Source organism: Myotis daubentonii, chromosome 16, assembly GCF_963259705.1.
Source record: "Myotis daubentonii chromosome 16, mMyoDau2.1, whole genome shotgun sequence".
NCBI classification, from domain to species: Eukaryota; Metazoa; Chordata; class Mammalia; order Chiroptera; family Vespertilionidae; genus Myotis; species Myotis daubentonii.
This window is the reverse complement of record NC_081855.1, coordinates 16,883,192-16,907,035: the sequence shown is the minus strand read 5'-3', so window position 1 is coordinate 16,907,035 and position 23,844 is coordinate 16,883,192. Positions and strand designations below refer to the sequence as shown.

Below are 23,844 nucleotides of genomic sequence, written 5' to 3'. Positions count from 1 at the left end.
CTGATGGATGACACGCTCTGGGAGGTGAAGGCAGGAATGTAGGGCCTGGCGAGGTGGTGGGTTGCACTGGGAGGTGTCCTGTCTCCAGAACAGATGATCCAGGGGCTCCGAGCTGCTCCATCCTTCTCCAGTCCCCTGGTGCCCCACCCACCGATATGCACACACATATATCAAAACAAAAATGAAATGGGAGTCAAATATGTTGGTTTTTATTGAACTCACTGGGCTCGAGGACAAACAAAAGGAGGGGGGATGGCAATGGGAAAATGAGAGCTGGGGCGAGACTCCGCACACATCCAGGCTGCTGAGCGTGGCCCTCAGAGAACTACGGCTAGAGGCCCCCGTGAGCGGGACTCTGATTCTAACCCTCCCCTTAAATATGCTGGGGCCAGAGGGGCCCGATGGCAGGTCTGAGGCGCACACCCTTCCTTGCCCAGGCTCCAGGCTCTTCCAGGGAAAAAGTTGGATTCGTTGGTCCCAGCTTTAGAGGAAAGTGGAAACAAAGAGGCAAAGTAGGAGCAAGTTTTGGGATGGCGGGAGGCTGGGAAGGAGAGCTTAAGATCCCAGTGGGAGGAGGTAGATTTTGACAGGAGAGGGAAGTAGGGCGAGGGGGATGGGGTTCCTTCCTTTGAGGGTCTATTGTGCACCTGACTTGAACCAGCAGCTTGTCGCCCTGGATGCAGCTCAGGGCCCCTTCACACGGCGCTAGAGCCACCTTGGGGGGAAAGGCCCACCGGCAGGGGAAGTTTCAGGCTGATGGAGAGCAGGGAGGACGCGGGGAAGCTGGCCCTCCCCCTGCTTGGGCCCTTCTTCCACGGTGAGAGGAGGAGGGGATTAAATGGAGACGCTGTTCTCAATGAGGGGAGGGTCCAGGTAGGCGTAGGGCAGGGCCAGGCCCTTGTTTCGCTCCCGGATGTCCTGGGAGATCTGGGCCAGGCGGCTCTGGAACGCAGCGATGCTCCGCCGCGGGGCCTCCTCGGTGAAGTGCTCGTCCGGGTAGGTGCCCAAGGGCCTCTGGGAGAAACCAGGCGCGGGTCAGGCTGATGCTCAGGGCAGCACGGAGAATAATGGACCACATGTGCCAACCAGCACAGTCAAGGCTGCCTCCAAGGGCATACACTAGGCTCAAGCCCTTCAAACCGCATCCCGCAACCACCTCTCCCCGCAACCGCAGCCGCAGCCGGCACAGAGCAGCCGGGCACTGAGCTCACCGCGCAGGGAGTGCGGGGCCAAAGGGGACCTGGGAGCCACCCATCCTGAAGCTAGTGCTCCCCCTGCTGGTAACTCCTTGCCTATCACCCTGACTCTTTCTGCATCTGGACATGGATGGATTGCACGAGAACATCTTTAAAGGTCCTTTCCGGTGCCTGGGCCAATGTTCTGTGAACTAAAAGAACACAACCACACTCGCAGCACAACCAAAAGCCAGGTACACACGCTCCAGCAAACATGCCTGTTTATACACCTATGACCTCACAACCGAACAAAATTCAGACCCTGAAGACAACCAGGCCTGAGGTGTCTTCCCAGTCACCCAACTTCGTGGAACTTCTGCCAACACAGTCACCATCACCACACACTGTCACACTACACAGCGCGGCCAACTGCAATCAAGAAATATTGCCGCCCTGGCCGGCTTGGCTCAGTGGACAGACCATCAGCCTGTGGACTGAAGGGTCCCAGGGTTTTTGATTCCTGTCAAGAGCACATGCCTGGGTTGCAGGCTCGGTCCCCAACAGGGGGCCTACAGGAGTCAGCGATTAATGATTCTCTCATCATTGGTGTTTCTCTCTCTCTCCCTCTTCCTTCCTCTTTGAAATCAATAAAAACATATTTTTCAAAAACAATAAAAATTGATTTTTTTTTAAAAAAGAAATACTGTGGCCGAAACCGGTTCGGCTCAGTGGATAGAGCGTCGGCCTGCGGACTGAAGGGTCCCAGGTTCGATTCCGGTCAAGGGCATGTACCTTGGTTGCAGGCACGTCCCCAGTGGGGAGTGTGCAGGAGGCAGCTGATCGATGTTTCTCTCTCATCGATGTTTCTAATTCTCTTTCTCTCTCCCTTCCTCTCTGTAAAAACATCAATAAAATATATTTTTAAAAAAATTCTTTGTCTTGCTTTATCGCACTGGTAAACCTTCCAGAACAGTGCTAAGTAGCAGCAGTAACAGTGAGCATTGTTTTACTGTTCCTGCCTTTAGTAAGGAGACCTCTATTGTTATTCCATAAGGACAATGTTTTGTTTTCTAAAATATACTTTTTATCAAAACTGCATCAGGGAGTTTCATTTTACATGAGTTTTTATTTTATTTTTTTAATATATTTTATTGATTTTTTACAGAGAGGAAGGGAGAGAGATAGAGAGTTAGAAACATCGATGGGAGAGAAACATCGATCAGCCACCTCCTGCACATCTCCTACTGGGTATGTGCCCGCAACCCAGGTACATGCCCTTGACCGGAATCGAACCTGGGACCTTTCAGTCCGCAGGCCAACGCTCTATCCACTGAGCCAAACCAGTTTTGGCATGAGTTTTTATTAGTAAGTGGCTGCTCACACTTACCAAATGCTTTTTTGGACTATATGGAGATGATTATATGGTAAGTTTCTTTATTGATGTAAAAATTATATTGTCAGATTTCATAAGGTTGGGCCAATCTTTCATTCCTAGAATAGACTAGACGTCATCATGGCGTATTATTGTTCTACTGTGTATTATTGGCCTTCACTGGCTAATGATATATTTTTTTTAAATATATTTTATTGATTTTTTACAGAGAGGAAGGGAGAGGGATAGAAAGTTAGAAACATCAATGAGAGAGAAACATTGATCATCTGCCTCCTGCACACTCCCCACTGGGGACGTGCCCGCAACCAAGGTACATGCCCTTGACTGGAATTGAACCTGGGACCCTTGAGTCTGCAGGCCGACGCTCTATCCACAGAGCCAAACCAGTCAGGACCTAATGATATATTTTTAAGATTGTTGCAGCTAAGTGGAACAAGTTTACAATTTTATTTTTTTAATTACAGCTAACATGTTGTAAGCACTTTATATGGGCTATCACAATGGCACAATAATCCTGTAAGACAGGTCCTCTTATCATCATCATTTTACAGATAAAGAAACTGAGGCTTGGAGGGGGGGAGAAATGGAGGGCGGTATGGGGGATACATGGTGATGGAAGGAGACTTGGGGTGGTGAACACACAATACAGTGTACAGATGATGTGTGTGCAATTGAGCACCTGAAACCTGTATAATTTTATTAACCAGTGTCACTGCAATAAACTCAATAAAAGGAGAAGGAAGGAAGGAAGGCAAGAAGGAAGGAAGGAAGGAGGAAGGGAAGGAAGGAAGGAAGGAAGGAAGGGAGGGAGGAAGGAAGGAAGGAAAGGAAGGTAGGAAGGAAGGGAAGGAAGGAAGGAAGGGAGAAAGGGAGGGAGGGAGTAAGGGAGGAAGGAAGGAAGGAAGGAAGGAAGGAAGGAAGGAAGGAAGGAAGGAAGGAAGGAAAGGAAGGTAGGAAGGAAGGGAAGGAAGGAAGGAAGGGAGAAAGGGAGGGAGGGAGTAAGGGAGGAAGGAAGGAAGGAAGGAAGGAAGGAAGGAAGGAAGGAAGGAAGGAAGGAAAGGAAGGTAGGAAGGAAGGGAAGGAAGGAAGGAAGGGAGAAAGGGAGGGAGGGAGTAAGGGAGGAAGGAAGGAAGGAAGGAAGGAAGGAAGGAAGGAAGGAAGGAAGGAAGGAAGGAAGGAAAGGAAGGTAGGAAGGAAGGGAAGGAAGGAAGGAAGGGAGAAAGGGAGGGAGGGAGTAAGGGAGGAAGGAAGGAAGGAAGGAAGGAAGGAAGGAAGGAAGGAAGGAAGGAAGGAAGGAAGGGAGGAAGGAACTGAGGTTTGGAGATGCCCAGTTATATAGCCAAGTTCACATGGGTGGGAGGTGTAGATCTGTGATGTCTACCTGAGACCCACCTGTCTTCTTTTTTATTTTTTTAAGAATAGGTCATTGCCCTAACCGGCTTGGCTCAGTGGATAGAGCGTCGGCCTGGTCCCAGGTTCAATTCCGGTCAAGGGCATGTACCTTGGTTGTGGGCACATCCCCAGTAGGAGGCAGCTGGTCGATGTTTCTCTCTCATAGATGTTTCTAGCTCTCTATCCCTCTCCCTTCCTCTCTATAAATAATCAATAAAATATATTTTTTAAAAAAGAATAGGTCATTGATTTTTTTTTTAAGAGAGAGAGAAGAAGGGAGAGGGAGAGAGAGAGAGAGAAACATCAGTGTGAGCGCAAAACTGGGGCATGTGCCCTGATGGGAAACCGAACCTGAAACCTTTCCAACCAACTGAGCTACACTGGCCAGAGCCCACCTCTCTCTCTTTTTTTTTTAATATATTTTTTATTGATTTTTTACAGAGAGCAAGGGAGAGGGATAGAGAGTTAGAAACATCGACCAGCCACCTCCTGCACACCTCCCACTGGGGATGTGCCTGTAACCCAGGTACATGCCCTTAGACCGGAATCGAACCTGGGACGCTCTATCCACTGAGCCAAACCGGTTTGGTAAGAGCCCACCTCTCTTAAGAACACTACATTTGCTAGTTGCTTGTATCAGGGTCCCCAGTAAAACGGAGCCCAGTAAAGTAATTTTGGAAACTTTCAACTTTTTCTATAACTTTAAACTTTTTCTATACCTTCAAGCAGTTTGAATAATTTAGGAATTACTTGTTTTTTGGAGGTTTATTAGAATCTAGCTTTGCAAGGACGGGGTTCAGGTCTTTTACAACCATTTCCATTTATGTATAGCTTTCTGGGGTTACGTTTTGTTTATGTTTTCCTAGAAAATCATTCATTTCGTCTAGATTTCCACATTATTTGCATAAAACTGTAATTGGAATTTTTTTCTAACTTCTTCAGTCTTCTCTGTATTTGTAGCTGTATGCCTTTCCCATTCTTAATGTTGTACATTTATATTCTTTCTTTTTTGTCTTCATTAGAATTGTTTCTGCTTTCTTGCTTGTATTGGTCCTTTCGGAGAATCAATTTTATGTCTTATTTACTAAACTGACATCTGATTTCTAAAACTATAGTTTAGCTGTTTAAAAAGCAGAACCCAGAAGTACGGGAGACTGGGTTCAAAGCCCTTTCACTACTGTGTGACCTTGGACAAATTGCTTAATGCCTCTAAATCTCCATTTTCTCCTCTGTAAAATGGAACTACTGCCAGGCCAGTGTGGCTCAGTGGTTGAGCGTCGACCTATAAACCAGGAGGTCACGGTTCAATTCCCGGTCAGGGCATATGCCCAGGTTTCGGGCTCAATCCCCAGTGAGGGGTGTGCTGGAGGCAGCCAATCAGTGACTTTTCTCTCATCATTGATGTTTCTATCTCTCTAGCCCTCTCCCTACCTCTCTGAAATCAGTAAAAATATATTTATAAAAAATAAAATGAAACTACCATTTCCTGAACAGTTATATACTAGGCACTGTATTAAGCATTTTAAATATAGCTACTCATTTATTTTGTATATTAAAATGGTGGACATATGGTATCTAATTTAATGACTAAGATATGACAGATCCTCAAGAAGAGTTAGCTGCTATTATTGTGGTGGTGGTTATAATTGTCCAGGTTAAACTTCCCATTGTTTCCTGGGGAGGGAATCCTTCACCCTCATCCTCTTACCTACTCATCCCTTTCCACTGTGATATTGTGATTTATAAGAAATATGATTTTGCCTGGCTGGAGTAGCTCAGTTGGTTGAGTATCATCTCATGAACCAAAAGGTTACCAGTTAGATCCCTGGCCAAGCTGTCTTGCAGGAGGCAACTGATTCATGTTTCTCTCTTGCATCGATGTTTCTCTCTCCCACTCCACTCCCTCTGTCTCTCTCTCTAACATCAATGAAATCATTTTTTTTAAAAAAAGAAATATATATTTGGTCTTCCTCCCATTCCTGGCACAGAGCTTCTAAAACCCTTATAATTTCATGATAGAGTGTTAAGATATCTTTTGTTATTCAAAATAAGCCCTTTTCAACCATACCTCAGTTTATGTTAATGAGGTGAGTTCTGGAAAGCCCCTAAGGATGGGATACATGGGAATCAACCAACTGATTAGAGACTTGCAACTTTTAGTCCCACCTCTGAACCTCTGGGGAGGGGAGTGGAGCTGGTGGCTAAATTAGTCCCCAATGGCTAATAATTTAATCAATTATCCCTGTGTAACAAAGCCTCCATCAAAATCCCTAAAATGCAGGTTTGGAGAGCCTCCAGGTTGGGGAAGTGTGGAGATGCTGAGAGGGTGGCACACCCAGAGCATTAAAGCTCTGCACCCCTCCCAGGCACCTTGCCCTGTGCATTTCTTCCATCTGGTAGCTCCTGAGTTGCAACCTCTTATAATAAACCAGTAATCTAGTAAACTGTTTTCCTGAGTTCTGTGAGCTGCCTCAGCAAATCAATGGCCCTGAGGAAGGGGTTGTAGAAACTTCTGATTGATAGTTGTTTGGTCAGAAACACAGCTGACAACCTGGACTTTTGCTCGGCAATTGGCACCTGAAGTGGGGCAGGGGCAGTCTTGTGGGTCAGAGCCCTTCACCTGAGGGATCTGACACTGTCTCCAGGTGGTGTCAGAACTGAGCTAAATTACAGGACGTATAGCTAGAGTCTGAGAATTGCTTGGTGTGGGAACAATGCCCATGCATTTGGTGGCCAGAAGCATTGAGTGAGAGACTGAGAGTAGTAATAGACTATTCTGTGAGTAGACAAAAAACAAGAGAGTTTTTCCTTTAAATTGACAGAAACAAACATCTTGAAATCCTTGGGAGATGGGACCAGAATGGGTCTAGGATCCAGGCATGAGTTTCTGGCATCCCAAGGCTATAAGATGGTTAAGTTAAAACTTGTTAAGGAGATAAAAGAGCTACACCAAATGGAGTCCAGCATGATAAATGAGGGTATTCTTGTAATGTCAGAGAATTTGTGAACAATGCCAGGAGGGCAGAGGCATGACTGATAGTGTGTAAATGAAGATTATGGTAATTGGTGATTAAAGGGCTGCTCCCCTACATAAAACCTAGCCTAAGTAACAGCCTCCTCCCTGTCATTCCTGACTCCAAAATAGCCCTTCCCATCTATCTACACAGCCACAGAAGCACTCTTGCTAAAACACAAATTTAGCCATGTCACCCCGGTCTTAAGTCTCCTCAGTATCTCCCCGCTGTGTTCTGAATGAATACTGTGCCTACACTGTAGCTTTTAGGATCCTCAAGACACGCCAACGAACTCTTGCCTTCGCTTCCCTTCATGTCACTTGGCCTCATCCTTCCCTCTGCCTAGAAAGTAACCCTGCCCCTGCTATGTCTGCCAAATTCCTGCTTGTCTCACAGATTTCAGCTTAGATGTCCCTTCCTCCAGCAAGCTGCCCTGGGTTCACCCAGACTCAGTCAGGTTCCACAGGGCCCTGTCTTCACCTCTACCATGAGACTATAGCAAGCTCATGAGGACAGGGCTCATATCTGCCCATCAGTGTCTGGCACATTGCAGGCACTCAAGAAGTACATGTTCAAATGGAGGAATTATACCTAAATAATTTCTCCAACACTGTGGTACCCTTTTCCATTTATCTGTGTATCTCTTCAGCTAGACAGTAGGATTCCTGTAGGCAGGTCTGACTCATCTTTATATGCCTGGTGCCCAACACTGTGTTGACACATGGGAGGTATTCAAAAAATGTCTGTTGAATGTTTGATGAATGGATGAGTGGTTGATAGATGAGTGGCTGATGGATGGAAGAATAAATGGTTGGATAGATGGGTGGTCTGGTAAACTGGTGAACTGGATGGATGTTGTATCCCAGCCACTAACAGGTATTTGCTTCAATATATGTCTCTTGGGATCAAGTATAATTTCCTGAAGAAACTGAAGAACCCAGGGCAGTTCAGTAGCAGACATAAATGCCAGCAGTCATTCCCCAAGTCCCCCTGGGACAGCTAACATCACCGCCACTGCCCAGGCCCTGCAAACCTCTATCCACCACCGAAAAACACCCCACACACAAACCTGGTCCTTGGGCTCTTGGCTGACCAACCAGAAGAGGAGAAGGTTGTTACAGGTGATGTTCACTTCTGGGAGGGTCTCCAGGTAACACTTCAGGGTGGTCGTCCCCTTGGTCTGTGGTGGGGGCTGCCTCATGGATGATGGAGCATTGGGCATCCAGGCCCCAAAGTCATGCTGTGGAGACCCCACCCCAGTTGAGTCAACTGGCCAGAGGGAGAGGACCAGCTTCTTTATCATAATTCCTGATCCTGCCCCCTACCATCCCAGGTCTTGCATTTGGGAAATGAGGGACTGTGGAAAGGGAGGCGAGGGAGTGATATAGGACAGAAAGTTCCAGAAGTGAGGCAGGAGCCTGCCTCAACCCTTATTACTCTCCACCCAATGTTCCAGGACTGGGTGGAGTGAATCACCAAGGAACAAGGAGGACTCAGAGAGGAGGTAACCCTAGAAATGGGCCTGGGGCTAGCATGCCAAACACAGCAACCTGAAACTCCACTTGACTGCATCCTAACCATGACAGAAATCCATAAGTTCTACTCCCTATGCAACACCAACTCAAGTCAACATTATAGCCTTGGACCCAACTCCACCCCAGTCATCACACAACACCAGGCCTTCACTCCACCTAGTCACCACTCCAATCCCATCCCTAGTGATAAACCCATCCCGCCCATGCTCTCATCGGGAACTCTGGCCTCAGCTGCATTGCTGAGCCTAACCTTTCCTGGCCAAATTGCCCACTGGCCTGCCCTCTGCAGCCTCACCTGCCCACTGTTGACAGCAGCGTGCTGGGCGGAACAGTTGAAGATGATTGCTGTGAGGAACTTCAGCAGCTCCTGTCGGGTGCGCAGCTGGCACGGGAAGCCTGGGTACAGGAGGGAGGGAAGAGAGTGTGGAGGGGACTGGATTCCTAGGGGCAGCTCGGGTCTGGGGCTCAGCATAGGGGGAGAGTAAGAAAGGGAGGACTAAACATTTGGCCACCACGGTCTTTAGACTAGGGTTAGGGTTAGGCCGAGGTTAAGGATGGTCATCACCAAGGTTTGTGGTCTCTGAAGGGGGTCAGGATAGGAGCTGGGAACTGGGATCAGACCAGAAAATGCCCAGTCAGCAGAGCTCACAGCGGAAGAGCCAGGTTCAAGCAGACCACCAAGGCACCTCTGTCTGCAGCCTATATTAGCATTTAATGATTTAATTCTACCCAGTTCACTGAGATTTGTCCAAGCAAGCACCCAGTAGCCAGTCATCTGCCACTGGGCTTAGAATGTGCTACTAATAAGCTCACAGAGATGGAAGCGGAAGGGAGCTCCAGGGGCAGGCAGGCAAGGCACAGGGGGCACACCATTGGGGAAGAGGCCTCCCTGAGTGAGTGGGTGAGCTTTGAATAGAAAGAAGATGACAGAGGAAGCATTTCAGCCCTTGGCCCTCTTCTCTCTGTATGTCACTGGTCTTATCCAAGTCCTTGGTTTAACCACTTCCCCGGCTGACAACTCCTGAGTTCACATCTCTGGCTGGCTCCCACTGGCCCCTGAACTCTAGACTCAAACTTCCCATCTGTACAACCTAATGCTTGACTCCTTACCCTACACACTCCCCAAACCTGTGCTTCCCACAGTCATCCCACGTGGATACGCTTTGTCCTGCACACTGACTCTTTTTGTCTCGCCCCACACATGTCAGGAACACTTCCAGAAGCCAATGGTCTCACCACCTTGTCACCACCACTACCCACTATCCATCCTCTCACTCCTGGATGAATCTACCTGCTTCTGCCATGACCCCGACAGCTAGAGTAAGTGACCCTTTAGAATCCTAAATTCAGTGATGTCACTACTGGCCCAAACCCTCTACGGGCTTCCCATCTCACTTACCTCACCGTGATCTCACTTGACCTGGCTCTGGCTTGTTCTCGGACTTCAGTTCCTTTCCAACTTTTCTCCCTCTCACTTACTCCACTCCAGCCATGCAGGCCTTCCTTATATTCCTCAAAACTCCCAGCATGCTCCCACCTCAGGGCCTTGTCCTCTCACCTCTGCCCGCACACTCTTATGCCGGCTACCCATAGAACCAGCTCTCTCACGTCCTCACACCCCTGCTCAAACATCACCTCCTCTGGGAAGCCTTCCCTGACCACCTATCTAAAATTATCCCCCCCCCCCCCCCCCCCCGCCGAAACCGGTTTGGCTCAGTGGATAGAGCGTCGGCCTGCGGACTGAAAGGTCCCCGGTTCAATTCCGGTCAAGGGCATGTACCTTGGTTGCGGGCACACCCCCAGTGGGGAGTGTGCAGGAGGCAGCTGGTCGATGTTTCTCTCTCATCGATGTTTCTAACTATCTCTCTCCTTTCCTCTCTGTAAAAACTCAATAAAATATATTAAAAATAAATAAATAAAATAAAATAAAATTATCCCCCCACCTCGACACACTAGTGATTTCGGATGCTGTTTCATTCTTCTTACCATTCTTAACCACCTGACATAATTTTTTGTTATCTGTGTCTCCCCACAAGAATGTTAAGCTCCATGAAAGCTGGGGCTTTTGTCTGTCACGTTCACTGCTAAACCCCAGCACCTAGAACAATAGTTAACGCATATTAGCAGCCCGGTAATGACTGGTTGAATGAAGTGAATACATGAGAGGCTAAGAAGCCAGAGTGGAAAGGAATGGGGTGTAAGCAAGGTGAAGGGTTATTGGGGGTGGGGCTGCAGCAGTGCGCCAGGCCAGGTGGTTTCTGGGCGCTATTTCAGAGGATTACCGGGGTGGCGCCCCACAGGCTTGGCGGGCAAGCATAAAAGGCGGGGAGAGGTGGGTCTGGTTGAGAAGCAGCTGCCACAATGCAGGAACAATGTGAGGATTGGGACTAGGGTGGAGACAGTGGGAAATGATGGGGACAATAGGGTTAGCTACCCAACTGGATTTAGGTGAAGAGGAAGGCAGAGGGGACATGAGTCAAAGATGGATCCGAGGTTTGGAGTCAGGATGACTGGAGAGAGACTAATGCAACAGAGCAGACAGAGAGGTTTGGAGGGAGGCCTGGTATCTGCCTGGGAGTGTGTGGGAATTTTCTGAATGTTCAGTTCCTGGTTGATAGTCTAACCTTGAGGGCTGAAAAAAAAAATAAAGCTATTAAAAAAAATAAAAATAAAGCAGATTATCTATGGGAATTTTTCTGCAGCTCATACTGGTTATTTTCCCCCCTTGAACTATGGAACAAAAGGCATACTGACGGAGGTTAATGAATGAGCCTTTACCTTAAAACATATGAATCTAGAATAAGTTTGTTAGGAGAGCTGTTTGCCAATCTGAAGAATGTTCTGATGTATTAAATCAGAGAGTTTAATAAAGTAAGAGAGGAGAGTTGAGCGAACAGTAATTATATCCCCCTCTGGGTCTTAACTAGGAATTAGATAATCCCAAAGGGAAACTGCCTCCCGGAAGAGGAGCAATCTGAACCAGGGCTGCCCCGGATTGACAGCAGGCTGGCAAAGCTCGGGGAGGCGTCACCCTTGAAAAGAGCCCAAGGCAATCTGGCTGTCACTACCTTTACTCAGAACTCACTCTAGGCCTCACTAATGGTGAGACAGCCTGGCATGATGAGCCTCCCAAGATGATGCAACGAGGAGACCACAGCATCACCTGAGAAATATTCCCGCCAAAAAATATTTAGCCTTTAGTTATTACAGGGGCTAGAGGATCCAGCTGAATGACAGCATGAGGCAGCAACTAGATAAACTCAGAAGGTGAGACATCGTGCAAAACCGCTTCTGGCTTTTTCAGTAGTCTTTGTCAGATGCCCTGTGATTTTACTAAAAAGGAGGGGAGTGCGGTCCTAAATTAAGACACTTTAGAGTCAAAACAAATGTACATGGGGTCCTTGACTGGCTCCAGAATCAACAGGATCAAATGAGGGGAAATGGGACAAGTGAGGGAATTTGAATATGGACTAGAGAAAAGGGCGATATTGGAGATTACTATCAATTTTGTTAGTGAGATGACAGTATTGTAGTTGTGTAGAAAAACATCATCATTTTTAGAGGAGGCTTATTGATTGGGGTGAAATATGAAAGATATGTATTTGCTCTAAAAGATTTTGCCGCCAAAACCGGTTTGGCTCAGTGGATAGAGCGTCAGCCTGCGGACTGAGAGGTCCCAGGTTCGATTCCGGTCAAGGGCATGTACCTGGGTTGCGGGCACATCCCCAGTAGGAGATGTGCAGGAGGCGGCTGATCGATGTTTCTCTCTCATCAATGTTTCTAACTCTCTATCTCTCTCCCTCCCTCTCTGTAAAAAATCAATAAAATATATTAAAAAAAATAAAATAAAAGATTTTGTCAATAAACAAAGCAACAGATTAATCAAATATAGCAAAGATGCTAACAATTGCTGAATCTGGGTGGTAAGTAAATGGGTGTTCATTACGTTATACTCTCTACTTTTCTATATGCTTAAAATGTTGTGTTTTAAAAAAGCTTCAGGCCCTGGCTGGGTGGCTCAGATGGTTGGAGCATCATTCCATACACCGAAAGGTTGTGGGTTTGATTACTGGTCAGGGCACATACCTAGGTTACTGGGGGTTTCAGGACCTTTCTCTCTCACACAGTTGTTTCTCTCTCTCTCTCTCTCTCTCTCTCTCTCTCTCTCTCTCATCAATAAAAACATACCTCCAGGAGGATTTTTTAAAGCCTTGAAGCTGCAAGAGCTGCTCATTCTATTTGTGGGTGATGTGAGACCATTCCCCCTCCCTGGGTACACACACACACACACACACACACACACACACACAGGAACCTCTTCGGGCGGCCACTGGAAGTTCTAAGTCAGCTGAAAGCCACATCCCTGCTGAGAGGAGACGTCCTGTGCAGCGAGAGTCTTCCCCACTCAGGCCAGGGCTGGGGGCACTGGAAGATGGACGGACATCTGTGCCGCTTGGAGCTTTGCCCTCTCTTCCACTACACCCAGGTATAGAAGGCTCCTCTCCATTTTCCAGTGCTGACGTACAGACCATAATACAGCGGCACCAGGGAAACAGGCTTTGAAGCAGGGGGTCCTCAAACTTTTTAAACAGGGGGCCAGTTCACTGTCCCTCAGACCGTTCGAGGGCCGGACTATAGTTTAAAAAAAAAAAAAACTATGAACAAATTCCTATGCACACTGCACATATCTTATTTTGAAGTAAAAAAACAAAACGGGAACAAATACAATATTTGTATTTGCATGTGGCCCGCGGGCCGTAGTTTGAGGACCCCTGCTTTGAAGAGTAGCAATGGGGCATATAACCCGGGTGAGGCCAGAGATCCTTTGGAATGACATCGTTTCATGTTTGGGTCTCAAGAGTGACAATGGCCGAAACCGGTTTGGCTCAGTGGATAGAGCGTCGGCCTGCGGACTGAAAGGTCCCAGGTTCGATTCCGGTCAAGGGCATGTACCTGGGTTGCAGGCACATCCCCAGTAGGAGATGTGCAGGAGGCGGCTGATTGATGTTTCTCTCTCATCGATGTTTCTAACTCTCTATCTCTCTCCCTTCCTCTCTGTGAGAAATCAATAAAATATATTTAAAAAAAAAAAAAAAAGAGTGACAATGAAAGAGCCAACAAGGAAAGTCCTTCAGGAAAGGCGGGGTGGAGGATTTCCAAGCCTGGAATCAGCTACAGAGGAGAAACAGGAGACAAGATCCTTCAAGAGGGAGGGGTAGAGAGGAGGCAGAGATCCAGGATAAGCCAGCAGCAGGGACCTGGGAAGAAGCGGGAGGTTCAGAAGGACATGTTCTGCCAAGAGCTAAGGGAAGACTCTAAGGAAGGGAGGGTGTGCTAGGCATCTGCTTGGCGCTGAGGTTAAGCGGAAGTCTACGGAGGGGTTGGCGGGTCTCAGAGGCCTCTGAGGCAGTGTCAGAAGAGAGGGAGGAGTTAGGGTTAGGTAACTGGAGTAAATAAGGGGGAATTAGGCAGCAGCAGGACCAACTCACCCTTTGAAGCCAAAGGAAGTGAAAGAGGTTGAGGGCTGGAGGGGCCACCTGGCAGCACAGTCATAAGAGAGTGTGAGAGAAGGTTCCAGAATCCTTTGTGTTTGAAGCCAAAGATTACTCCCCCTACATGATGCGAACATCCATACAGCTCAGCAAAGAGAAGTGAATGGTTGGGCTCAGGCTCATGGAAAGGTCTAGAAGGGAGCAGATGGGCACAGGGTAGTAGTTGAAAGCAAGGGCTTTGCAGACCAGAGGAGCTGGCTCTGGGTCCTGCTCCTGCCACTTATTGTATAACCTTCTCTCTGCCTATTCCTCATCTGTTCAGTGGGGCTAGTAGGATGCACTCCAACAGTTGATCAGTAAATAGGAACTGGTTAATGGTGGGGCCGGGGGGAGCACTGGGTCACTGGGAGCCTGTGGGTGGGGGATGGAGAAGGAATACCTGAGCTTTCCCGGCTCAGGAACGCCCAAGCAAAAATCTCGCCGACCCAGGCCTGCAGTTCCGAATCCTGCTGCACAGACGCGTCACTGGGATAGTAGTAGCCCACAATTTCTGAGACAAAGCTGCAGGAAAAAGATGCCCATGCCATGGCAGTGACCTTGGGCTCCAGGCCTGACCAGAAAACCAAGGTCCAGTGCTGAGGGGGGAGCCAGCTGGTCAGAGTCCACGAGAGCCCATGGGGGTTCAGTGGAGACGCCCCTCCCGCCAGATGCAGTTGGAACCCAAGTACCCAGGCTTCCCTCAAGTCTCGCCCTCCACTCCTGAGTCACGGCTGCTCTGGGCCTCCTTCCTGCACAGAGGGCTGGGGGGGGGGGGTACACAGAGGAGAGCCAGGCTCATGCTGCATCTCCTCCCCACTCAGCACCCAGCAGACAGGAAGGCCTGCCTGCCTAGAGGCCCCAGCCTACACCTCCATTTCTCACCTTCTCTGGACACCCTGTCCTTCCCCTCCTCCACTGTGTTCGTACACAGCCCAACCTCTCCCCAGCCCAAAGCTATCAGCCATTTCATAGGGGACCCCAACCCCAACTCTCATCCTCGGAGTGCCCCATGCTTGGGCCTGACAACACCTGGGAGTCCCCGCACCCAGCGCCCCAGCCTGCATAAACGTAGAGACCCACACTGCCCCTGGACGAGGAGGCCCCGAGGGGCCAGACTGGCTTCAGGGTCCCAGGCCCACACCTCTCAATGGCGGCCCAGATCTTCAGGCCGTCATCCCGGTAATGGTAGTTGGGGATAGCCAAAACCCCGCGGGCCCGCAGGCTGTCCGGAAAGCAGAAATTGGTGTAGGTGAAGTGCGCCAGGCCCGTGCTCATGAGGTAGAGGAGGCCTTGCCTTCCGATGGAGGTGACCTGAGGACACATCACAGCTCAGCTCCCGGGCCCTCCCCATTCCACCCCTCCTCCCCCAGGGCCTGGGGACCTAACGTGGCTAGTGACGCAGCGGAGGAGATTTTTCAGTTAATCAAGCAGCCCAAGACCACGGATCAAAACCCCCATGAGGGGCCCGACATTGGCGGCGCAGGGTGCGGCCCTACTATGTGCACAGGAGATAATCCTTAGGTATTTAGTAACTAAAAGAATGAACTGCTGCTACGGAGGCAGGGAGGCGAGAGCAGGGCTCGGCGCAGGGTTAGCGAGGGGCTGTGCTTAGATGGGGGTGGGGTACCCCACCCACCGCAAGGAGCATCTGGAACTTGGTCTGAGGGGGTGGGCCCGTGGGTGGGATGGGTGGGCGGAGACCGGGTTTGTGGGCGGGGCAAGTAAGAGACTGGAGGGGAGGGGCTGGCAGGAACCGTGGAATGAGATTGGACGCCCAACGAGCTTGTAGGCGGGGAAAAGCGTCTTCCGGGGCGGGGCCTCAGAGGGGCGGTAGACCGGGGGCGGGGCCTCAGAGAGGGCGAGGGCGGGGCGGGGGCGGGGCCTCAGAGAGGGCGGCGGGCAGGGGCGAGGCCTTCAGAGAGGGCGCGGGGCAGGGGCAGGGGCGGCGGGCAGGGGCAGGGGCAGGGGCGGGGGGCGGGGGGCCGCACCTGGTCCACCAGGCCCTCAGGGTTGAGCAGCGTGGCGCGGGCGATGGTGTTCACCTGCAGCGTGTACCGAGTGTGGGGGAGCAGGAGCTGCGAACGGAATAAGGTCCCGGGAGCCGAGGGGAGGAGGCCGCCTGGCCCGCCCCCTCTGGCCCGGCCCGGGGGTCGCACCGACCTTGTAGACGGGGTGGCAGAGCGGCAGCTGACGCAGCGTGGCCATGGCGAAGGCCTCGCACAGCAAGTGCGTGCACAAGAAGTGCGTGTTGTTCTCGTGCACCAGGAACTCGGAGTTGCGCACCCACGTCTTGGCCAGCAGCCAATCCCAGTCGGAGTCCGTGGGGAGGAAGATGGGGCTATCCGGCCCGGGGGTCTGGCTGAGCTGCGTCCAGGAATCAAGGGGGTGAGACTCCAGCCTGCTGGTGTGCCCCTGGAGGCCCCACCCCCCAAAGCCCGGCCCCGGGCTCACCTGGATGGCCAAGGGCATTAGCGCCCCCTGGGGGTTGAGCCACAAGAGGCAGAGCGGGGCGGCCACGTACTGCTGGCGGCCGTTGAGGCAGTGGACCGGGGCCTCCGCCAGGATCCAGTAGTCGGCTAGGAAGAGGTTCCCCCTCTGGGGAAGGTGCACAGAGCCTCAGAATACACTTCCCACCGGCGCGCCGCCTTTCTCCCCGTTCTCTGCCCACTCCCCCCTCACCTCTGGCCTCAGTGGTCAATGTGGGGTACCCCACCCATCCCAGAATGTCCAGAATGAGGCCCAGCAGAGTCCCTCCTTTTGCAACCTTTCACCTGGCTTCCAGGCTTGGATAAGCCAGCATCCTCTCCCTTCTCCCCGTACCTGCTCCTTCCTACTTTAATGCAGATGACCTCGGTGTATCCAAGAAAAGCAAAATCACCAACCACCGCAGCCTTCTGGGGGAGACCTGAGGCCGTGGCTGCGGAGCTCCTAGTTCTCCATGACTGTTCCTGGCCATCTCCTCCTTTCCCTTCACACCCATCCTTTGTCCCTGGGGGCAACTCACCCACCTCTAGCTCTGTCTGCAGGCAGGTGCCAGGGCCCAGCAAGGGGGCCACCATGTCATTGGTGACAGGCAGCTTGCTGGGCAAGCTGGAGAGGCAGTGCAGCATGACAGGATTGACGCCATTCAGGTACTGGTACCCGAAGAAGGAGTCCTCGCACCAGTGCTCCGTGACATACTCTAGGGAGCAGGAGGGGGAGGAACTGGTTGGTCTGGAAACTGCTTCCCCCGAGGAGCCTGCTCTCTGAGCGCTGGAGGGGCTTTCCCAGATGGGCCCGCGGGCCTGAGCATGGGACAGGGTGGAGGGGGGACAGCTCCTGCTTGGCTCTGCACACCTGAAGTGAAGGTCTTGTGGCACCAGAAGATATTCCGCATGTCATCCAGCTTCTTCCAGGAGCCCTTTCGGTCCAGCAGCCCTCGAAGCTTCATGCCCAAGGACCTGGAAGGGGGGGAGGGGAGGAGATGGTGTCTGGGGCTGCCAGGGGCCCTGTGTCCCCAGCCTAGAGGTCTGGAGGGAACTGACAAGATCCATGTCCAGAGCAGAGGTGCCTAACAATCCTCATGGAAGAAACGCCTAATGGCCAGCTGAGGCTTTGTAGGGGTGCCTCCATATGTGGATGCAAAGGTGGCGAACGTGGTGCAGGCAAGTCGTCTTCACTGGTGTTTTGGGCCTGCTTTCTGCGAGCTTCCATCTTGTCGCAGACATTCACTGGCACCCCTCTTCCTACAGGACAAAGCCCCAACTGCGAAGGCAGGCTTGGAAACGCCCCACCGGCCGGTTTCTGTCAACCTGTGCAGTTTTTTCTCCTACCAGGGGCACTAGAGAAAGCCAACGCAGCTAACACCACCAAAACTATATTTTGGGCACAGGACTGATAAAGGTGGGCTTGGCAACCTGAGGGGCGTGCACGTTCCACTTTGTGGATGTCTGTACCGTTTGGATATTTTTAACAATGAGCATATGTTATTTTATAATCGGGGAGGGAACGTGCTTGAAATGAAGTCTGCTTTCCCCCCTGTCCAGGGCTTTCATTCAACTACGCCTCTCCCAGAAAGCCATCTCCTACATCTCCACCGAGCACCAAACCCATCTGTTCTTCTGTGTGCATTTTAGATGCAACATCCTTTCTGAAGCATGCCCGATTGTCTCCAAACACACGCCTTTCCGTGTCTTTCCCAAACGCTCATCGCTCCCTTGTGAATACAATGTACTCCCTCTTATCATCTCCCATTGTACCGTGGGCTCTTAGGGCTGTGGCTTGGCTCTGACTGCCCTGACGTACCCAGTTCATAATAATCACTCGCTCCCTGGGCCAAGTCCCAAAGAAGGGAATACAACACAGATCAGGCAGGTTTGTGGCAACTGGTCAATAAGGTAGGCTCTGTAGGACGCTGGTGTGGATAACTGAAGACAGAGGGCAGGGGGCAGTAGTGGCCTGACAAGCCCAGGACACGCCTCCGCCTGCCACATGTACTTGCTGAGTGCCTGCCCACCAGGGCCCAGAGATGGGAAAAACCGGGTGGGAGGAGGCGATAAAGGAGAAAGAAAAGACCTCCTCTTTCCAAGGGCCTGCCGCAGGCCTTTCCATAACGCCCTGCAGTAACCCCGCACTCACAGCCCCGCACTGTCCCCTCCTCTCCATGAGCAGCTGAGCTGCCAACTGCCTGCTCCCTCTTCCCACCAGCCTTCTCTGAGCCCCATGCCAGCTGTCCTGTGGTCTCCTGGGACGTCCCCTGCCTAGAACCCCATAGCCATTTGGGGAGCAACTCGGGTGCCTCTACCTTCCCGAAAGCCCCTCTGGGCCCCAGCCCCTGACAGACCTTCTGGAGCCCCACCCCACCTTCTCACCCACTGCCGGTCCTTCTCCAAAAGCATCATTCTGGCTCAGAGGCCTAGACATGAGGAGCTGGCTTACTGTTCTGGCCTCCGCTGGGCCTCTTAGAGCAGCCACTGCACAAAGGGCTCGCTGAGCCTCTCTCTCCTGCCAAACCTACCCAGGTTTGCCCAGAACGCGCCCCCCCCCCCCGCGCCCCCCTCCCCTCTCCTTGTCTCCCTGGCTCAAAGCCTGCTTCCATCCCACCTGCCACTCCAGGAGCCACTTCCTGCCCACCCACCCCCAGCCTCTGCCTCCTCTAGACACCCGCGTGTCCACTGTACCCCCTCCCGCCATGTCACTCACAGCTTCAGCTGTTGCCTTGAGCTGCTTCGATGGCTAATTAACTCTGTTCCCTAATGATACTGAGTTCCTCCCGGCCAAGAGTATATCCTAACACTACTAGCATCTACTGAGACATTATTTTGTGCTGGGTGTTACTTCATTAAATTCTCTCCCAAACCTTTACGGTAGGCATGAATATTATTGTCATTTTATAGATGAGGAAACCATTTAGAGCAGTGGTTCTCAACCTTCTGGCCCTTTAAATACAGTTGCTCATGTTGGGACCCAACCATAAAATTATTTTCGTTGCTACTTCATAACTGTAATGTTGCTACTGTTATGGATCGTAATGTAAATATCTGATATGCAGGATGGTCTTAGGCGACCCCTGTGAAAGGGTCGTTCGACTGCCAAAGGGGTCGCGACCCACAGGTTGAGAACCGCTGATTTAGAGGCTGAGTGAAAATCAAGGTCACCCAGCTAGAAAGCATTGGTATTGGGAATTGAAACTGACGTGGTCTGACCACTTTCCTAAAGCTTAAGAGCCAGACCTCTCTTTTCTACTCAACGAGCTCCCAGCAGTGCCTGGAACCAGGCTGTGCACAATTCATTGTATTAGTCGGGGGGATGGAAAAAGAACGGATGACTAAGGAGCAAAGAGGAGCCCACAGGGATATAGGGCATGGAGGAGTCTAAGGAGAGAGAGAGGAGCCTGAGGGGCAGAGAGAAGAGACTGGGGCCATGGAAGGGGCCATAGACTGGGGCAGGGAGAGGGGAGACAGGGGACAAAGAGAGCGAAGAGGGCAGGGAGAAGGGAAAGTGAGGCAGAGATGTGGCTGTGCATCGAGGGGCAGAGGCGGACGGAAGAGTGAGCAGGAGTTCAGGTGCCTCACGCAGGGATGGCATTGAAGATCAGCGAGGTCGTCTTGGTGGCCGAGTATCTGATATTGGGCTCCATGTGCAGCAGGGAGGGGATGTCAATTTTCATGGGGAAGCCAGGCAGGTACCGATTCCCACTGCTAGGGAATAGGAGAAGGTGGGGGCGGAAGAACAGAGGACAGTCAGAAAGGCCTACAGCTCACCTCTCCAATTCCTTCCCTCTCTCTTCCCCCTGACTCCGTAGGCCTCCCCTCACTCTGGGCTCCTCCCCTGCCCTCTCCCATCAGGCCTGAAGCCACCTCCTCTTCTCTGCCATATCCCGGGGGCCACCCCTGCCCACTCTGCTCCGGGCACTTGAATTAAATTGCCCTTATTGTAGTTCACAACTTCTCTTTCCAGGCTGTCTGGGCCCATCCTCTCAACAGGCCCTTCACTTCACAGCCCTCCGCCTTCTTCCCACGCCTGGGTCCTTGCTCACCTGTCGTCCTGATTCGCACGCGTTGTTGTCCTGGTCAAGGTAAATTTCTTGTCTGACTCCATCTGCTCAAAGCTGCTGACGTCCACGATGCCTGGGAAGCCAGGGGCATAGACCTTCCAACTTCCGGGGGGAAGAGGTTAGAGATGGTGAGTCAAACTTAGGGTACACAGAAACTTTAGCTTCTAAAGACATGCCTTGAAATTAAAACTCCCACTTTCTGGGTAAGTGACAAAGAATTGGGATTTTCTCCCCAAGGCACTGGCTTCAGATCAGGGTAGCATCTGCGGGTGACATGAATGTCCAGGCTGGGTTAGAGTCGGGTTTATGCTGAGATGAAGATCACGGCCCGTTTGGGGGTGAGGTTGAGGATAGGCTGAGATCTGTCAGTACCACAGTCACATCAGGGGCTGAGTGTGGATTCACTGATGGGTTCGGGACAATGATTGGTACTGGTGTTCTGGGTCTGGACTCCAGGTCAATAGTAGGTTGCCATTAGGTTTAAATAGTGGCCCTGATTGGAGTTGGGCCCCAAGGTGGGGACAGAGGTCAGAGTTAGTAACAGTGTGATTAATTCTGAAGTCAGAATAAAAATGGGGAAAGAAGTGAAGTTAGGTCACCCTCACCGGTAGCATTCCTGTCGGGCCTGGAGTTCCCGTTTCCTGTGGTCCAGAAGGAGGGGAAGGGAGTCTTGACAAATAGTTCTCGCTGTGGGGAATGAAATTACTCATCGTTTAAGTCCTTTTTTAAACAACAACTTCTCCATCAAAGCTTGCCTGAGCCCCTAACCCTTGCACACAACCCCTCAGTAATGTGGACACCCCATGTTCTTTGTGCATTCACCAGAGATTCAGGATAACCTCGCCCCCAGATCCTAACAACGTTCCTTATAGCTTGCATGTTTGTTTCCTTTCCAAGACTATAAACTCTTTCTGAGCAGAAATCACATTGTATTCAGTTTTAGTCCCAGCACCTGGCATGGTGCACATAGCATGCATTTGATAAATGAGATGAGCACATATATTTTGTCACGTGGTGGATAGATTGCGATGATGATAGATGGGGTTCAGAGTGAGGTCTATGAAGAACTCACGATGGGCCAAGGGGTCATGTTCACTTATTTTACCTTGACCTAGAACAGCATCTCTCATCCCTAAGGCTCATCTCAAACTAGCCATGCTTTTCTAGATCAGACAGCTCAGGAGATGTGGCGGGTCAGAGGCTGAGGGAGTTAGACCGTGGCATTCTTGAAAGGTCATCCAAATTCAAAAAGGAATCCTAACTGCAGCCCACAGGGACTTCAGCCACACTGGAAAAGCCCGGAGTGGTGGACAGGGCCTTTCCAGCTCAACACTCCGGGCTTCTCCACCTGGTGAAATGCAAGTACTCAGCTTGCAGGATAGCTCCTTTGGGGTTCTGGAGGAATTCACTTAGGGGAAGTGCAGAGGGAGTCGGCGGAGAGCAAACTGCCATCTGTGTGTGTGTGTGTGTGTGTCTGGGTGGTGTGAGTGTACACAGTGTGGTCTAGTCTCTGTCGGTCTCCAGAGGGGTAGATACTGTCCGAGAAGCCCCTGCATTTCAGGGTTTAGAGGCTCACCTTTCCCAGAAAGCATCTACTTGGAGCCCTGAACTTGTGACACTAACCCCAACCCTGTTCCCTGCACCCTGGGCTCTGGGAGACCCCACCCCTAATCCCAAAAGGTGCGTTCTGCAGCACAAGGCCAGCCCCTGCCTCTGGCCCACCTGTTCCTGGTCGCAGCTCTACAGTGCAGAAGCCCTCAATCCACTGATAGCAGGGGAAGTGGAAAAGGGTACCATTGGGGGCAGTGACACAGATGTGGCTGCAGTACCAGGAGTCCTTGCGGAAATAAGCATAGCGCTCCTTGTGTAGACGAAGCAGCAAGAGCTCACCCAGCTCTGCTGAGCAGCGCACTTTGTACTTCTGCACCTGAGGGGACCAACAGAGGAAGCAGGTGAGAGGCAAGGAACTGCCGGAGCTGTCCTGCACCTTGCGAGGTGCGTCTAAACCTACACCTATTCTGGCATAGAAACCTGAGCTGCCGCTAACCCATGTGAGGATTTTGTATGAATTAGAACAAAAGCACCCCTTCACCAGGCAGAAGCAACCACAGCTACCACAGGCAGAGCAGGTTCTGGGTTGCACTAGCCCCCTTGGTGGCCGACTTCTCCCTAAGACCCACCAACAAACAATCCTGGGCCTGGTAGAGGCAGGTGGATGCCCTCCAGAGAAGAAGAAACCCAGAGACTCTGGGAGTTCAAGCGACTTGCCCAGAGCCCACCTTCAGTTATGAGAGGAGAAGCTGGGAAGCCTTTGGAATTCTGCCCCCTTGCCCAGGACTCCTTCACAGCCCCGCCTGCGTAGGGTTTATCATCCCCAGGAAAGACAGGAACCAGACGGAACAGGGACGGGGAGGAGGTCAGAGCCAGCAGCCAGAGTTCTGCAGGAGGTGATGAGCCCTGAAGGAAGACGGCACCCTCCTTCAGGGTCCCTGCTGGCCCTGCCCCTCAGGGGTGCTCCTCCCTCTCTCCTCTGTACTCACCGATCCGGGGGCAAAGTCCCTGCCCACGCGATCCAGCAGCTGCTTGGGGCTCTCACCATACATGCCCACCAGAGTGACGGAGATGTTGTCCAGTGTGCCTGCCCCCAGGTAGGCACCAGTGGTCACACACACGCGGTACACGGCCATGATGGGAGGGAAGGAGGGGTACCTCGCGACAAGGTGAGCCCCAGCAGCGGCCGGCCTGGAGGTGAGCAGCAGGCCGAGCAGGACTGGACGGCTGTGTTGCTGAGCCGCCGGATGGGAGGTCTGGGGGGGTGGGGGGTAGGGGGAAAGGCCTTGGAGGAAAGGCCCAGCTCCCTCCGAGATGTTTTCTCTGTCCTGAAGCTCCCGGCCTCTGCCGGGTCCTCTGCTCAGTGCCGGCTCCCTCTCCCCGCCCACACCTGTCTTCTAATAGTTGTTTGCTTGCCTCTGGCGCAGCCGGTCTCTCTGGCTGGCAGGACAGGGCTCACCCAGATGGATATCAGGAGTCCCAGCCTCACTGGGAAGGGAGGGACCAAATGCTCAGGAAGAGACAGCGAGTAGGTGACGCCTGTATGATTGGGACATGGCCCTCCTCCTGGTCCGGGCCCTACAGATGCTCCCGGGCCCTTGTCCGCCCGGCCACTCCCAAATCCCCCCTCCCCAAGACCCTTTCCTCGTCTCTCAGCCACAACCGGGGACAAAGCACCCACATTCCCACTTGTGAATCATCCGCGTGAATCACTGTAC

General features: G+C 51.7%; 1 protein-coding gene across 2 annotated transcripts; it reads right to left on the bottom strand.

Moving 5' to 3' along the window:
• Positions 1 to 187: 187 nt before the first annotated feature.
• Positions 188 to 23,425, bottom strand: ALOXE3 (arachidonate lipoxygenase 3). Of its 2 annotated transcripts, none has more exons than XM_059668694.1 (15): positions 23,116 to 23,425; positions 22,298 to 22,502; positions 21,181 to 21,262; positions 20,558 to 20,677; positions 20,094 to 20,219; positions 17,377 to 17,480; positions 17,049 to 17,221; positions 16,492 to 16,635; positions 16,201 to 16,404; positions 16,029 to 16,115; positions 15,182 to 15,351; positions 14,441 to 14,562; positions 8,805 to 8,905; positions 8,044 to 8,214; positions 188 to 1,014 (listed from the first exon to the last, which is right to left on the bottom strand). In XM_059668694.1, exons 1-15 carry the CDS (start codon positions 23,260 to 23,262, stop codon positions 835 to 837), a joined length of 2,136 nt encoding a protein of 711 aa, XP_059524677.1. In that variant the 5' UTR covers positions 23,263 to 23,425; the 3' UTR covers positions 188 to 834. The 2 variants fall into 2 exon arrangements, with proteins under 2 accessions (XP_059524677.1, XP_059524675.1); XM_059668692.1 differs by having other exon boundaries at positions 20,094 to 20,216; positions 23,116 to 23,400.
• Positions 23,426 to 23,844: the final 419 nt, after the last annotated feature.

Bases quoted from the DNA above. Each gene is read 5' to 3' on its own strand.
- ALOXE3 (XM_059668694.1), bottom strand. From the start codon at position 23,262: ATGGCCGTGTACCGCGTGTGTGTGACCACTGGTGCCTACCTGGGGGCA. The intron at 16,636-17,048 runs GTGGGTGAGTTG...CACCTTCCCCAG, and splicing joins GCCTGCAGACAGAGCTAGAG to AGGGGGAACCTCTTCCTAGC. The intron at 1,015-8,043 runs GTTTGTGTGTGG...GGTTTCTCCCAG, and splicing joins GCCAAGAGCCCAAGGACCAG to AGGCCCTTGGGCACCTACCC.